Here is a 16,077-nt window from a genome sequence, read left to right on the forward strand (position 1 = left end):
TCCTTTATGTACATTTCCACTATATATTAGGCATTCATTTGTGTCCTGCCTTTCCCCCTGTCATCACCCCTACTTCTTCTCTACTTCATCTCCTGGTCTGTATGCCTGAAGAACATTTTACTATTTGTTTTAATTTCCTTTGCAAGGCCTAACACAGCTTTACTTCTGGCAAATTTCCCTTTATGCCTACACTTCCTAACTTCTAAGATGTAGTTTTCTTTGATTAATCTTTTTTTCCATTCCTTCTAGTCCCTTTGCTTATTCCTAATATCCACTTTGAAGTGGTTATTCACTGAGTTAGGTCTGGACTCCTTCCTTACAGAGTTTTATCCCTTTGTGTACTGCTCCCAAACACTTTTTATACCCTTTGCTTCAATTCCCAGCCTTCCCAACATTCAAAACCTTTTACGCTGTCAAAAATCAGGAAGTAAAGACACAAATGGTCAGTGCGCACCAACTTCCAGCACATTAGGAGCATAAGGCATCCCATCAGGCACACGGTTGCTAAATTGAGATATTGTTGCTAAATGAGATATTCCAACCAGTTTTCTCTGTGTAGGCAGCCAGAACCAAAAGATTGGTGGGAGACCTCTGGCTGCATACGAAATTCCACTCAACTTATAGCCACAGTAGTGATGCCAAGAGAAGGTTGGAGGATCATTAGCTGAAACTGTTCTCATAGAATAAAAAATTGTTACAGTAGATTAAAAATTAGCATGAAGAAATGAAGTATATACATATATTTTTAAAGTCTCTGTAAGGCAGCCAAAGTGAAAACACATTTCACCAGACCACGAAAAATGAAATGCATGTGTTGATCCTTGTAAGGCTGGAGCTTATTTCCTTGCTAAATTCCAAGTTTTGGTCTCTCCCACTGAGGCAGAAGGGCTGCTCAAGTAAATTCCCAAAATGTCTTGCAACAGCAAAGGGATACTTCTTTCTATTTCTCATTGTACAAGTCTGTCCAGGCGGTTAGATAAAATGGGGTAATGCTTCCAGAAAATGTGGTTGTGATTATACTCACTGTTCCTTCCATATGTGTAAATACTAATTTTTTATTTTTCTGGTGAGAATTTAAGCTGGAGATGCTCCTGGTGACCAGCATGCAGCAGCTGCCCTGACAGCCCCAGGGAATGGCTGATGTGATGACCACAGAGATCGGGAAGCCATCAGCACGGGCCTGGCGCCGGCAGCAGCAGGAGCTCGTGTAAGGGGTGAGCAGCTGCCAGGCTGTCCAGCACTGAGGTGTCAAAAAGCAGAGAAAAAAAATAATAATAATTTCAGCCACAGCCTTATTAAAAAGCCTCTTTTGGAAAGTCAAACCGAATGCTGTCATTTTAAATGGTGTGTTTATTTTGGGAGAATGTACTGATTTTTCAGTGGTCTGAGCTGACATAAAGACCTGTGTGAGTTTTTTGTTTGCTTGTTTGTTTTGGGCAATACAGACTTCACTGAAAGCAAAGCAAATTTGGGGTGATGTTGGGGACTCAGAGGAAAAAAGTGAGGGACAAGAGGCAAATCAAAATGGTCATGGTGTTATGCTTTGAACCCAAATTGTTCCTGTTAGAGATGCATCAGGCAGTGAGAAGCAGCAAATGTACAAAGCTAACTGGAAGCTCTCTGGAAACGTTAGGTCTTCTCTATGCTGAGACATTTTCTGTCACCACCCAGGGAACCTGGTGACAGGTGTGGAAAGACGGATGCTGCTGTTTGAGGCGGCAATCACCACAAGGCACTAACACCCCTCACCACTCCCACCATAGCTTTTTGGGGTGGCGTCAGCCGTGTGCGAGGGGTCACTTCCCAGCTGTTTGGGCTCATTTAGAGGCTTTCTGCTTTTTCTGCTCCCTTCCCCTGTGTGGTTGAGCCGGCAGGGAGCCGGAACCTTGCTGCTGCGGCCTGCGGGCCCGGGCGGAGCGGGGCGGAGGGCGGCGGGCGCTGCACATCGCGGAAGCGGGCCGGGCCCCGCTGCCGGCGGATCCGGGGGCATGGCCGCGGCCAGCGGCCGGCGGCGCCCGGTGCCGGGGGCCTCTCCCCGGGCCCTCTGAGGGGCTGGGCCGGGGCCGAGGGCCCGGCGGTGAGGCGCCGAGCGGCCCCGGGGCTGGAGGGGAGGGTAAGGGAGGGGAGGGGGGGGTGCGCCGGCTCGGGAGGCCACCATGGCCACCCGGCGCCTGACGGACGCGTTCTTGTTGTTGCGGAACAAGGCGGTGCAGAGCCGGCAGCTGCTGGCCGAGCAAGTGAGTAGTTACGGCTCCTCCAGCCCTCTGAGTTCACGTAGCATGGCTGCTGCGGTGAGTCTCCTCCCTTCATCCTACCGTTCCGTGCTGAGCCGAGCCGGGTCCCTCTCCCCACACCCCCACCGAGCCCCCCCGGTGCTGCTCCCCCCCCTCCCCTGCCCCAAAAAGCGAATAGAAGAGGCCTGGCTCTGGGCTTAATCCAAATACCTTCACGGCGGTGTTGCCATGAGGTTTTTGTCCATTGCTTATTTTTTTTCTTCCCACTGTCTCCCCAGTGGGGAAAGAAAACTGCTTTGTTTCACAGAGCAGAGCTCTTCTATCCGCTGCAGCGTGGGCACCATCCAATGCAGTACTGTAGACCTGTCCCTCTTGTTGCTTGACTTTTCCCATAGTTTGTTCCGATGTCTGTTGTTTCCCCAAATGCAAGTAATACCCAAAGTCATCTCATCTGTGACAGGGGGGTGTCAGTAGATTCTAGTGTGATCCCTCTGAGCAGAAACCTCAGAAAGCTGTTTGTTCTGTGGCACTTCGTGTGGCTTTGTCTAAGTTTTGAGCTGGTCACACTGGGATGGAAATCTTAAAAGTTAAAGGTTGCTTTGAAAGGTTCAGAGTTATTGAAATAATTCTTTACAAAATAAGTACAAAAAGGTGTTTATAAACAAGCAGTTTCCTTAGAGCAATTTGAAGGGTATTTGAACGCTGTTGATTGCAGTAATGAAACAGCCTGGCAGCTCAGCTTTACTGGCTTTTAAAGCTGGTTCCTCAAACTTACCATTTGTAATAGCCTCCAGTAAGTATCTGTTGGCACTCTCATCTTCCCATTAAAGCATTTTTTTAGTAAAAGCAGTGCTTCATGCTGCAAAACGTATTTCAACTGATGAGCTGCCATTGAACATTTCATTATTTTTTAATTGTATTACACCTGTTTCTATACAAGCTATACATTCAATTGCATTTACAGACCAGGAAATATGAGTAGTGATATGTATTACGTGTGCTTCATTGGGCATTGCATTTGGTTCTCAGTAATTTTTCTTGCCAATATCATTTTTTGATCCTTGAAATTTTTGATTCTACATGGAAAGAGATGCTGGAACTTGCCTACAGGCTGCTGAGCAGCGAAACTACTTTTACTCAACAGCGAGTGCAGTAACACTTAGCACTCGTGTAAGATGTTTATTTACAGTCTTTGTTGATACGAACTGAAGCATTTTCTAGGATGCTCATTCAAATATAACCAAAGTGAAGTGTTTGGAAATTGTTAGGGCCTTGTCAAGCAGATGAGTCAGTGGCTCAGCCATGTTCTGGTGGACAGAAGTCTGTAGCAGCTCCCTGCTACAAGCATGGCAAGAAGCGTAAAGGTGGTACTGTGAGCTCTTCACCTTTGTGTTTCCAAGGTGCTCATCACTGTTAGCTAGTTACTTTTTCTTTTGGGTGTTATTTCCAGAGGAGAGCCCCTGTGTACACGGCAATGTTGCTAATTCTGGCGCATAGTACTTTGACTTAGCTTCATGCATTCTCTAGGCTTCTCCTGAAAAGTCCTGTATTATGAGAGCTGTATGTCAAAAACTGCTTTCTGCCCTGGAAGATGCATTCTCATGCTGACAGTCAACAACTCCTTAAACTCAGATAATCAAAATAGCATTTGTGACAATATGGTAATATTTCAAGATCTTGGTATAGGATAAAAGAGGCCATTGATTGAAGCCTGCTGCTTTGTTAAACCTCAAGTACTTGTCCTTGTTTTAGATCTCAGTGCTCACACACAGCTCCTATGCTACAAGGAGTGATGAGTTACAAAGGTGCAGATGCTAGTCTTTGGGGGTTTTGGGGATGCACATAAAACTAACGGTATCTGAAACTAGAGCATAACTGAAGTTCATACATGAATGAGCAGAAACTGTGTGTGCTTTCGCTTTTCGTCATTTGCTGTCTGTTTTAACCTGTGATAACTGGGATGCTTACCAATAAATGTCCTACTGAAGTCTGTATGTGGATCCTCCAATCAGAGTCAAACCTAAATCACCAGTGGATGTTAAATACTACAGTCAATTACCCTTGCTGTCATGCTTCAGTATATTGCAGATTTTCAATTTGAAATTTTAGTAAGTAGATACTTCACTGTGCAGCTAGTGTGGAAATCAAGCGGGTTCTTAACCTGATCTCTTACGTTCTCTTTGTTAATCAAGCAGCTGAAATACAAAAAAAAAAAGTTTGTACACCAAGCAGAATGCTTACTCAAATATATCATGATACTGAACTTCTATTGAATAGTGTTTTAAGTCAATTTGTTTTGTTCTTTGTAAACAATCATGTTTAATAAATAAAAAGCCTAGGATATCGTCAGTTGAGAAAATACTATATCTGTCCTATGTCTCTTTTTTTTTTCTTTTATTTTTTTGCTGTCTCTAACTGGATGGGGCTGATGGGATCCACAAATTGCTTCAGGAGTTGGATGAGGTATTGTTTTTCACATTTTATTTTGTCATGGTGCATCAAGCATACATAACTGAGCTAACATGTCCTTTTTCTTATTCTGCAAGTTCATTAAGTCTCTTGATACAGGATGGGGTGTCTTCGTATACAGTAGAAGGATGAGGCTGCATAGAGAAGAGGAGCGTTTTGTGAAATAATGCTATAGTATTTATATGTATTATATATATGCATAAACTAGTCTGACTTACTATATGCATATGGGACACAGTACAGTGAAACTATTGACAATATTTTATGCTATGCATAAATTATGTAAACTTTGGTCAGGAAACAATGCCAGGGATAAAAAACCAACAGGCTTTCAAGAGAGCACTGTTAAGGAAGGAATAAATGTTGGTTTCTAAAAGGGGTGGGGACTGCAGAGATTTCAAATCTAATATGGGAAAAGTAGAAATCTGAGAGAACTAGGAAGAGTTTTTTTGTGAAATCTTTCCCTGAGAACAAACAGTGAAGTAATTGGGTATGTCGTAAGAGGTGTCATTTATGATGACACCTTTTTCTGTCTCCGATAAATGAAGACATCTAATCTCTGGAGTTACAAAGCTTGCTTCAACTGACAACATGAAAAAAAAAAATCTATACTATCCATTTTCCTGCTTTCCCCTCAGAGGAGGAAGATGACTGAGCAGATATGGCCTCAGCACTAAGTGTTGTGGCACCAGAGTTACTCAAAATTAAGACTACTATCAATTGCGATTTTAGGTTTCTTTTACTCTTTTTTTTTTTTTTTCATCTTTTCCCCGTCCCCAACACCGCTATGAATCAATGGAAAGTGGTGTGAAAGCTGTCTGGCACCTTGTTTTATTTTACTCTCTGACAGTCCCTGGATCTTTTTGAGAATTATTCCACCCATTTTCCTGCAAGTTTACTTCTTGGACATGTAAAACATCTTTATTTGGAGATTTTCCAAAATGAGATCGTCAGACTTGTCTGGCCCAATATGAACCATGCTAAACCATTGGTAGGGTTCTGTTGGCTGTGAATCACTTCCTAATATGAATGTACCAGTACAAGAATTACTTGAATTCTCACTGCAATAACATCTCTTCTCCTTGAAAATCTGTGAAGAATTTACCCTGACTTTCATATCCTGTAGGAAGTGGGAGAGTATAGATCATTAGTATATGGGAGAGCTCATTAGAAAAATTGGAGCATGATTATACTTGCATCGTGTGCAAACATTTTTGAGGTTTTAATGGGAAGGGAAGGCAGACAAGTACTTATTTTTGTCAAAGATTTGCATCTAGTGTGAGTAAAGTTGATTTGCTGTCTCTTTTTAAGGATATTTCTTGTATCTTTTGTAGCTTGCTGATGATCGTATGGCACTGGTATCAGGAATAAGTCTAGATCCTGAGGCAGCAATTGGAGTAACGAAACGCTTACCTCCCAAATGGGTGGATGGAGCAGATGAAGTAAGTTGAATGGCGAATGCAGTCCTGACTTTTTCTCATGTAGGAGTTTGTTTGTGTTGTCTGTTGCATTGCCAATACTGTAACTTTTATGATAGAAGTGGTTTTAGAAGAAAGATTAAAGCAAGCACTTTTTCTAACTTCTGACACCCCTGTTTAGAGAAAATATCAGGTGAGCTGTGATTTATTGTTTTGAAAGATATAGTGCAAGTGAAATAAAGGGAGATTGTCTAGGAGCAGAGATTGCAGAGGACTAGATTTGTGTCATCAACAGGAGCCCAGTATTGGCACTGTGTATACCTGGGCCATTAGAGTAGTCGTGCTGTATCTGAGCACTTAGACTTGAGACTTTGGGGAAGTCCTAAAGCTCTCAGCAAAGCAAAGTTCTTCTCAGATATAAACGCAGAAAGGAGGATACAAAAATTTCAGCATATTCTTTAGTCTTTTTTTGAACCCACTGAGGAATCCAGTTAAATAGATTAGCACTTTACTATTTGAAAACAAGAAGCGTTAGTATCTTAGCAGGAGAGGTTTTCCTGCGCGTGTAGCACAGATGAGCTGTAAGTTACAGAAATATTTGGACAAATATGAGGGAATGATTCTGGAGGCATCCAATTAAAAGCCTTTTCCAGCATTTGGAGTGTGAAGTTCTTCTTGACTTTCAGAAAATCCTTTTAAAATCTCAAACAGGTCAGCTCATCAGTTTGCGTGTTCAGAAAGGTGATCAGTCTCCTTTTTTTTACTAGGACAGTAATCGTCTTTACAGATCTATTGTAGTGTCTAGTTTGAAAGCAAGTAATTTAAGTTAAGCTGTAAAGTTTAGTCTGTAGCATGTTTGACAGAGTTGAAGGTGTAACCTGAATTTTCATTTATGTTTTTGGAAGTTGGTTAAACCTTTCTTACTAAATTATATAATGATAAATATATTAACTCCACCTTAATGGAGAATATCTGAAAACAGCCGTCTTCTCTTAGATTAACAAGAGGAGGTTTAAAAATAGCAAACTCATACTCTTGTGTTTTCAGTTACTAAGACAGCTTTTTGTGTCTTTTTTAGTGATCTTTGGTCTGCTTTTTGTTAAAGATTTGTTTCATTATTTTTGTGTAGCATTTGTCTGAACCCTTTCCCCTGAAATATTAGTCACTTCCCTTTCTTTATTGTTGGGTTTGCTGTTTTAGATTCAGTATGATATTGCCAGGGTTAAACAGAAGATGAAAGAATTAGCCAGTCTTCATGATAAACATCTAAACAGACCAACACTGGATGACAGCAGTGAAGAAGAACGTGCAATAGAAATAACAACCCAAGAGATCACACAGGTACAGACCGCTTTTGTTTCTGAATCAACAATGACATATCTGTAATGCATATCATGATAAGGCAGCAGTTTCTTTGGGATAAAGCATTTCTTCTCTTGTCACTATTAGAGTGAGCCAGAAGTCCTGGGCTCTTATGCTAGGTACTGCACTTACCATCTCAGTGAACTTTTCAATGAGTCAATTGCTTGTTTGCTTTTCTATCTTGGAATAGGATTGGAAGACTTAATTAAATCACGTTTACAATTACCTCACAGAAATCCACATATGTATTATATGACTTCCAGTCCAAACAGTTATGATGAAGAAAATGCCCTTGATCAGAAGTGCCTCTGTAACTCTATCCTGTTAGATTTAGGTTGTTAATCCATTTTCTGTATTTCCATGCCTTTTTAAACATTGCACTGGGCAATAAGAAACTCATTTTAAAATTCTAGAGGTCAAAAGTGTTAGTCTTTTGAACTTGGCAATGTGATATTTAAAGCACATGTGTTGCTGTATCTTTTTTTATACTAATGGAATTGTTTTTTCAGTTATTTCACAGGTGTCAGAGAGCAGTCCAGGTCTTGCAGAGCAAGTCACGTAGTTGTACAGAACAAGAAGCACGTGTTCTCAGGAATGTAGTGTCTTCCCTAGCACAGTCCCTTCAGGACCTATCCACCAACTTCAGGCATGCACAGTCTGACTATCTCAAACGTAAGCATAAGAGATACAGTAATGCATGGGTACTTTCTGTGCAAAGCACTAATTAAGGTGTACTTACTTTTTTGTTGGGGAAGGTACATTAAAGTTTGGTTAGTGATGGTTACAGGACCACCAGGATTATATTAGATTGGGAGTTTATGATATATTAAACTTTAAAAGATGGTCTGTGATAAATTAAAATTGTGCATCAGCAAACAGATTAAGAATAGAATATCCTATTTAAAGTCTAACATTGTGTTCAATTCTATTTTTGGCAAAGTAAAGTAAGCTGATTTGTTAAAAAAAAAAAAATCTTCTTCAGATGAAATACTTTAATTGCCCTGGTGCAAATAGTGTAGGTGGAACTGAGGATTAGAAGAGGGATGTTCCTGAGAGAATCTGTTAGAAAACAGCCCAGTGATCACACTTTAAGGCTCTTAGCTTACTCAAAATCTTTTTAACTTCATGGAATGAAATGACTTAAAACTATTGGCTTAATCAATGTTTTGTAAGCGTGCTAGAATTTGTTATGCTTTGTTAAATAGTAAGCCTATGTGACAATTCGAATTTAGACGTTCCTTGTCATTTATCAGGTAGATTTTAGATAGATCCCATATTTATCATGTTTCCTCCAAAAGCAGTTGGAAAATACTCTACTTCCTGCACACACTTTTCAAAAGTGCTAGGAAATCTGAATGACATCAGTGTGTGTAAACAATGCGCTCCAACACAGTTTGTCTTTCACAGGCATGAAGAATAGAGAGGAAAGATCCAAACACTTCTTTGACACTTCAGTTCCACTGATGGATGATGGAGAGGATGATACGCTTTATGACAGAGTAAGTTAAGATATTATTATACAAATTCAGTACAAAAAAAAATCTTAATTTACTTCTAGTATGAAAATATCAAAATGCTACACTCTGAGTACCAAACTACATGGAAATTCTATTTCTGCAGATTTGTGATGCATTTTCCTAATGAGTGTTGCTCTTGATGTTAGACAAGTGTGCCATCAGCCTCAGTGTTGCAGTGTGAGGGAACTCAGTGCAGCTACTGAATGCTCCTTGTATGACTGACAAGGCCTGGAAGGTCTGTAAATACAGTACAGTCCTTTATCACCCTACCTTTTTGCCATACACAAGTGATTATTAGAGAATTGTGTCAGTGTGATGCTGAGTTTTGGTGGAAGGTGACACTCTATAAAGTGAATTTAAAGCTTAACTGAAGATTTTCAGTATTACAAATTGTTGCAAGTAACAGAGTAAGGATTTGTTTCTGTGCACTTATGTTGAACAGTAGTATCAGGCACCCTCAGTTTTATTTTGTTGTGGAGTTTGGGTATACTGCATTTCTAAGCAATGTTGGAATTTGTTCTGTCATGTCCCATCCAATAGTGCAGCAAAATACTCATATCTGTAATGCGTGCTTTTCAACTGGACAGATCTTATTTTAAAGCAAGTTGTTTGTGTGATTAGGCAGGATGCAAGACTTAAATTTTCTATGCTAAGACTATTAGTAGACCTAAAACGGTTTATGAATACAGTAAGATTTTTCTTGAATAGTTGTCTATCACTGAAATACCAAAAGGAGCGTTGCATTATTGAGTCATGTAATTGCTGTAATTTTTTCTAGAGTTTTCGCTCTAGAACACCTAAAAACCACAAATCTTTTATTTCAACAGGGTTTTACAGATGACCAGCTAGCATTGGTGGAGCAGAACACGTTACTGGTGGAAGAGCGGGAAAGAGAAATCCGCCAGATTGTACAGTCAATCTCCGATCTCAATGAAATATTTAGGGACCTGGGAGCAATGATAGTAGAACAGGTACCTCAACACCACAATGTTAGCAAGAGATGGGTGATTCCATGCAGCGTTAAGGTTTCTAGACTCTTTCTTTGTAATATCCTGTTTTCATGTACTCCTTACTTTTCCAAACACATTAATTCAGGCGAAGTTTCTTCTGCTTGAAATGTGTAAGAAGTTGAATTAATGAGGAAAAAGTAATAACTCATCTGTTCATTCTACATGTGTTCTGTTAGTTACAGAGTTCTGTTAGTTATTTCTTCCAGAAATTCAGCTTAGGTTAAACATGTCACTCAAAAGTACCTGAGCGAGGATTATGGCAATTACAGGTTGTGATGTGAGATTGTGACAGAGCGGTCAAGTTAGGCATTAAGCAAGGAGGTCCTCTAGAGAAGTCCCAACTAGGTCTTCTAATGAACTATGTAAACTATGAATGTTTCAGGCTGCTTGCTGTGAGCATTATTACCCTGCCGCTTACAATGATTTTTTTTTTCATGAAGTTTGTTTAGGTTTAACTTGGTGCTCATTCTCTCCCTCCATTTCATTTAGGGAACAGTTCTAGATAGAATTGACTACAACGTTGAACAGTCATGTATCAAAACTGAAGAGGGTTTAAAACAGCTACATAAGGTAAGCTGACAGAATATTTAAGCTGTTTTGCATATCTAATTATCTTTAATTAAATAGCCATTATGTTATTTGGTCACTTTTCATTTATACGTAATCCCTGACAGAGGTGATTGCTGTACAGTACGATATGCCCTACTGTACTGTAGTAGGAACTTTCCATGTAACTTCTGTTAACATCATGCTTATTAATGTCAAATAGTTTTCTGGGCATCCAGGCAGTGTGCTTTAGTCTTTATGTTGCTGACCTGGTGGAATGTATCTACAACTTCTTCTCACTGCACTGTTCTGAGAGCTTAGCACTTCTGAAAGGGGACTAGATATTGGGTACCTTGCTATTAGGTTTCAGTCACTCAGTTAATGTATTAAAGTTCGAAAATGTTATCTCAATAGCATGAGCAGCAAGAAGAAAAAATGTTTTCTTTTACCATGTGACATTTGTTAGAAGTTAAGTGCAGCCTTTTGCTTTTAAATGTTTACTATGAACATCTGAAAAGTTTCAATTGGCAGAAGAACACAGATTTCTGTGGTTGTTTTGCTGGCTTTTTTGTTTTGTTCTGATTTTAAGCTAAGTTCTGACTTGTCAGCTCAGTCCAGTCATTCCATTACTGGAAAAATTAGAATGGGAGATTTATGTAAAAACTTCTAAGTAGAACAGTTTGTGTTGGAAATGTGGACATCTTACTGCTACACATTCAACTTTATATTGTGGCAGACTTGTAAAATATACACAGGAAAAACTGTCACTTGAGGAAAAGCAAAGTAAATCAGTTCTATGTTTATTCTTTTTATATGTAAAAAGTAAAATGGGGGCTGCTAAAGTAAGGCATTGACCATTGGCAAACAAGGCTTAAAGTAATTGCAAGCAATTTGCACAAACTGAACTGGAAGTAAATGAATCAGGTGAAATCAATGCTATTTCTTATGTAGTGGTAGTTAATGAATTGTCAGCAAACCCGTGCTTGGAATGCTGATGAGACAATGGATTTCTGATGCAATATATACTGGAGATCAGGTGTTTTCAGTACAGCATAAAAATTCTTTCACCTATCAAGGAAAACATACATGTCTGAATAGTAATATAAAATACAGATAGATACCCTGCTGTTTTTAGTACTGTTGTTAACCCTATTCCGATTTAATAAATGTCAGTTTTCTGTTTTAATTGGCATAATTACTGTAAACTACCTAGATAGCACTTTCATAGAAAAGTGCTTTTCTATTTTTATATTTATATATTTATATTTTCTAGTGCTGAATTAATGAATTAATTTCATTAATTCATTCCAGAAGTCTGGTGTTATGAATCACTAATTATTAATTTCTGCTTCAACTGGAAAATGGGGATCAGTTGTGATACTTTGTCAGGCTTTGTGATACTTAAAGCCCAATTAAGTAAAATAACTGCAGTGATTGTGTATTATATAGTTTCAAGTCAAAAATTCCACCTTATAAGATCTGATGAAAATATCTTTTTTTACAAGGGCTATAAAGGAAAAGAATTAATATCTTTTCCCTTTAAAATTATAAAGGTTTATTAATTAAAAAGGAATTAAATGCAAGTTTTGTTTTGTTTAGTTTCTATTAGGAGACTTTCATTTGACTTTTGGAGAGTTTTCTCCACGTTTTAATTCCCCTGGGAAAAAGAGGAAAGGGATGAGAAAAGGTGGTTAGAAGAAAGAAGGAATGAAGCAGAAAACTGAGAACCAAAACAAAATGAAAGCTTTCAGTTCTAATTGAAATTAAATGAAAATGCACAGCTGAATCAGGTACAACCAAAATGCCTACTAAAATGAAGTATTGTGAATTTTAATGTGCTCCAGCTATAATATAGAAATGCTCTGTTGGCAAAATGACTTAAAACATCTTGCCAATTTTTACTGTTCAGACTTTTGCATACCTTGTTGCTTGATTTTTGTTTCCACAGTCCTCATAGCTAAGAGTTCTTGCAAATTATATCATTCTTCTGTATAGCTCACATGTCCTGTGGAGGCATAGGATCTTCTCGAGGACTGCTGAGAAGAATTCACAGTAAGGTTGCATAACCAACATGAGGATGCATTCTTTATAGTCTCTTATTTAATATGGATAAATGTGACTTCAGTGTATATTTATTTTCACTCAAGTCTTTGGACTAGAGTTATTTTGTGGGAGTTGCTTGCAATATACTGTATATGAAAAGTCAAATTACCAAAGAAAATGAGGTACATGTACTTAATTATATTAAACGAGAGTCCATACTTAGAGCTTTGCAGAAATCTAAGTATTAACTCTTTCTTTTCTGTTTCTGTAGGCAGAGCAATATCAAAAGAAGAATCGGAAGATGCTTGTTATTTTAATTTTGTTTGTTATAGTAATTGTCCTTATTGTTGTTCTTATTGGTGTAAAGTCACACTAGGTTTCACTTAATTTTCTTATTTTTGGAGTTTATGTGAACTTTTTTCCCCAATGTGAATGGATGGATCTGCACTCCAGAAAGCTGCCTTTGAATGTATAAGCCCTTGTGGTACAAAGTCTGTGCAATGTTTCTGTAGAATTCTTCAGAGTACAAGTTTGGCAACTGGTGAAGTGTTTGTTTAAAAAAAAATATATATATATAGTCCGGAAATTTGATGGTTCCAAATGGATAATTTGGTTCTTTGTCCAGGGGTATTTGGAAACACGTTACTTAAATACTTACAAAATTGAAGTTTACCAGTGAGTACAGTAATTCCTTTGTTACTGTGAACAATAATGCATTGTCTTCTGTATTATGTTGCAATTGTTATAGGCTTCAAATTTAAACTGTGTTACCGAGTCATGGGACTAGATAACAGAAATTGATCTAGATGTAAAATATGTTGAGGCATAAAAATGTTTGACTTAATTTCTTTTCTTCCAGACTCAGACTCCAAGGAATTAGGTGAAAAAGAAGGCGTTTAACAACCAGAACCTAATCCAATCCCTCTGATCTTAATTTAGATATTGCATCATCACTAAGAATCAGAAAGCTATGTAATCTTGTAAATAATAAGATTTAATCACTGGCATAATTTAACACAATTACTTTTTTTTTTCTGAGCTTGAGTAATCGTGGGAATGTTCTCCCTCACTATAGAATGATCATTGTATATACATGTACATTTTTTTAAAAAGTACAACCATTACACTAAAGATGTGATGAAGTTAAAACTAAAAAGTAGAGATTCTCCATTTGGCTTTCTACACAATCTGGCCTGCTATAGTGGTCTTGGATGTTTCATACTTTAGTTGTTGTGTAAGATGTTTATTTTACAGTGCATCTGTCCAAATGTTAGTTTTTTATATAAAAGTGATTTCACTACAGTATACATTACATCCATTTTCCCCTGACAGAAGATTATTTTTTTCAAATGCCTGCCTAGAAAAGGACGTGTTTATGGTCTTTTATTGACCATGATAGATGTCATACAAGTGACATGTACTAGGCCTTCAGTAGAGAATTTTCCTTTTTTCCACTATTTTTTTTTTTGCAGTGGAAAACTTTTGCTGTAGGCCATAAAAGCAAAATTAGAGAAACATCTAAGTAACAGAGTATTCATGTTTTAATTCAGGCCTGAAGTGGTGTGCAATTGTAGAGGCCTTGCCTTAATATTTTTAATATGGCTTTTCTGTATGTACTTTTCCCCAAAGGGACTGTAACTTATATTTCCTTCATTTCTGATTGATGCTGTGCTCCCCGTAAAGCTGCATAGATGTTCTGCTCAAATCCCCTGAAGTGCAGTTTAATAATATTATGATTTTAATGTTGCACATGTGAGACAGGATTCCTCTACCTGCACTGAACTTGTCTCTTCCATGTACTAAGGAGGACCTAAGATGTGGGTTTACACTGACTCAGTGCAGGAATGAGCCTGAAAGAAGACTAGAAAGAAATGAAAGCTGCGGCTTTTGGGCTTATTGTGAAAAGCTTTGTACCACTCCTGTTACCTCTAGACAAAGGGGATGTTGAACTTCCAAAACCGCCAGTTCAAGCCCTTGGTTAAATTCATAAAATAAATCCGTAAAAGAAAGAACGATGCTTTTAGGTGGGCGTGCAGTTCCCCTGTTCTGGTAATAGATCTTTTCAATGATCGTGAGTAAAACTACTGTCTCCCTAGTGTGCTGTCTACATCAGTTGGTGTGAAGCAGCATATTGCTATAATTTAATATACTGTATTTGCAACTTTCTAACATGAGATCGTGTTATTTATTTCTGTCTTGACTGGTGCTTTTGACATTTTATCATGGCTAATGAATTCAGAGAAGTAATAAAACACTTCCAACCTTATTGGTCAATTACTCTTTTTTTTTTTTTAACAGCATAACCTGAAGCAAATATTTGTGATGTTAATGTCTCATAAATTTTTTTGAAATTAAATAAAAGCAGCAGTGACATGAAATACCTGTTTTTTTAAAACTTTATGTAGCACTATGTAATTTATATTGTCAAAACAGTGACTCTTTTTTCTCCTGTAGTTGCCATTAAAATGACAGTGATATTTTAACTCCACTAAGGTAAATGGCTATGTATTTCCTATCCAAATTCTGTAAAGGAAACACACTTTCTTAATATGCACTGCACAAGAGGTTGAGCTCTGATGCGAATTGTCCTGTGTAACTTGAGCTAGAATTTGAGGCTGAATATTAAAAAAAAAAAAAAAAAAAAAAAGCAAAACAAGCTTCTAGACTTTGGATGTCTAATTTATTACAATTCAGTCTAAACTATTGATTAACTAAAACATAAACCCTTATGCAATGCTTTGGAAGAGTATCTTTCTATGGAGTGTTATAGAAGGGGTAGCCTCAGTGCCCAAAAAAGTCACTGCACATGAGGAGAATCGTGGCTTCAACAGTGGCTGCTACCTACTCAGGTGTTACAGGAGCAAAAGCTGCTTGAACCAAGTGACTGCTTCTGTCCAGCCCTGTAATCACCTCTGCGTGCATCACAGGGTTCTGCGGACTGTGACCTCTTCATGGTTGCTGGATTCTTCTGAGCTTGTACTGAGCCTCTGCCTGACTGCTTACCGAACGCCACGGGGAACTGCACGATGTTGCTAGAGCATCTCCCAAGAACCTGTGGTTCCCCACTTGGTCTGAATGACTTATAAAGCTGTTTGCTTGTACAGACTTTCTCCATTAAAATGTATGCAAGCATACAACAAGAAGCTGCTATTCCTTATTAGTAGAAGTTAATTCTAGTGATATCTGAAAACGACAGTATTACAAGCACTGCAACAGTAAATTAATATCTATGGCGAGTGTTCTCCAGAAACTGAAAAGTAAAATGGAAGAATTTTTCTTTTAAGAAACATTACATATAAGCTTAATTAAAACAAGGAATCCATTATGCTGTTGCATATTAATTATGGTGGAATATGTAATATTGAGTGGCTGAATTCCATTAATACTTGCAACTTCTAGAGGATTAACAACTGGAGTGGCCATGGAAGATTGGGCCATGCTGCAACTTCCATTGAGGCTCACATGAGTAGAAATGTTT

General features: G+C 38.3%; 1 protein-coding gene across 5 annotated transcripts; it reads left to right on the forward strand.

Annotated features, from left to right (window-relative positions):
* Positions 1 to 1,965: 1,965 nt before the first annotated feature.
* STX16 (syntaxin 16) lies at positions 1,966 to 15,255 on the forward strand. 5 transcript variants are annotated; one of them, XR_011101844.1, is made up of 9 exons: positions 1,966 to 2,291; positions 6,038 to 6,145; positions 7,322 to 7,462; positions 7,993 to 8,155; positions 8,891 to 8,982; positions 9,828 to 9,971; positions 10,500 to 10,580; positions 12,156 to 12,346; positions 12,871 to 15,255. XR_011101844.1 is itself a non-coding variant. In XM_068700190.1 (9 exons), exons 1-9 carry the CDS (start codon positions 2,157 to 2,159, stop codon positions 12,973 to 12,975), a joined length of 981 nt encoding a protein of 326 aa, XP_068556291.1. In that variant the 5' UTR covers positions 1,968 to 2,156; the 3' UTR covers positions 12,976 to 15,255. The 5 variants fall into 5 exon arrangements, 4 of the variants coding, with proteins under 4 accessions (XP_068556291.1, XP_068556294.1, XP_068556292.1 ...); XM_068700190.1 differs by lacking the exon at positions 12,156 to 12,346 and adding an exon at positions 4,686 to 4,697 and having other exon boundaries at positions 1,968 to 2,291; XM_068700193.1 differs by lacking the exon at positions 12,156 to 12,346 and adding an exon at positions 4,653 to 4,697 and having other exon boundaries at positions 1,969 to 2,237.
* The last annotated feature ends 822 nt before the right edge of the window (positions 15,256 to 16,077 follow it).

Source organism: Anas acuta, chromosome 16, assembly GCF_963932015.1.
Source record: "Anas acuta chromosome 16, bAnaAcu1.1, whole genome shotgun sequence".
Lineage (NCBI taxonomy): Eukaryota > Metazoa > Chordata > Aves > Anseriformes > Anatidae > Anas > Anas acuta.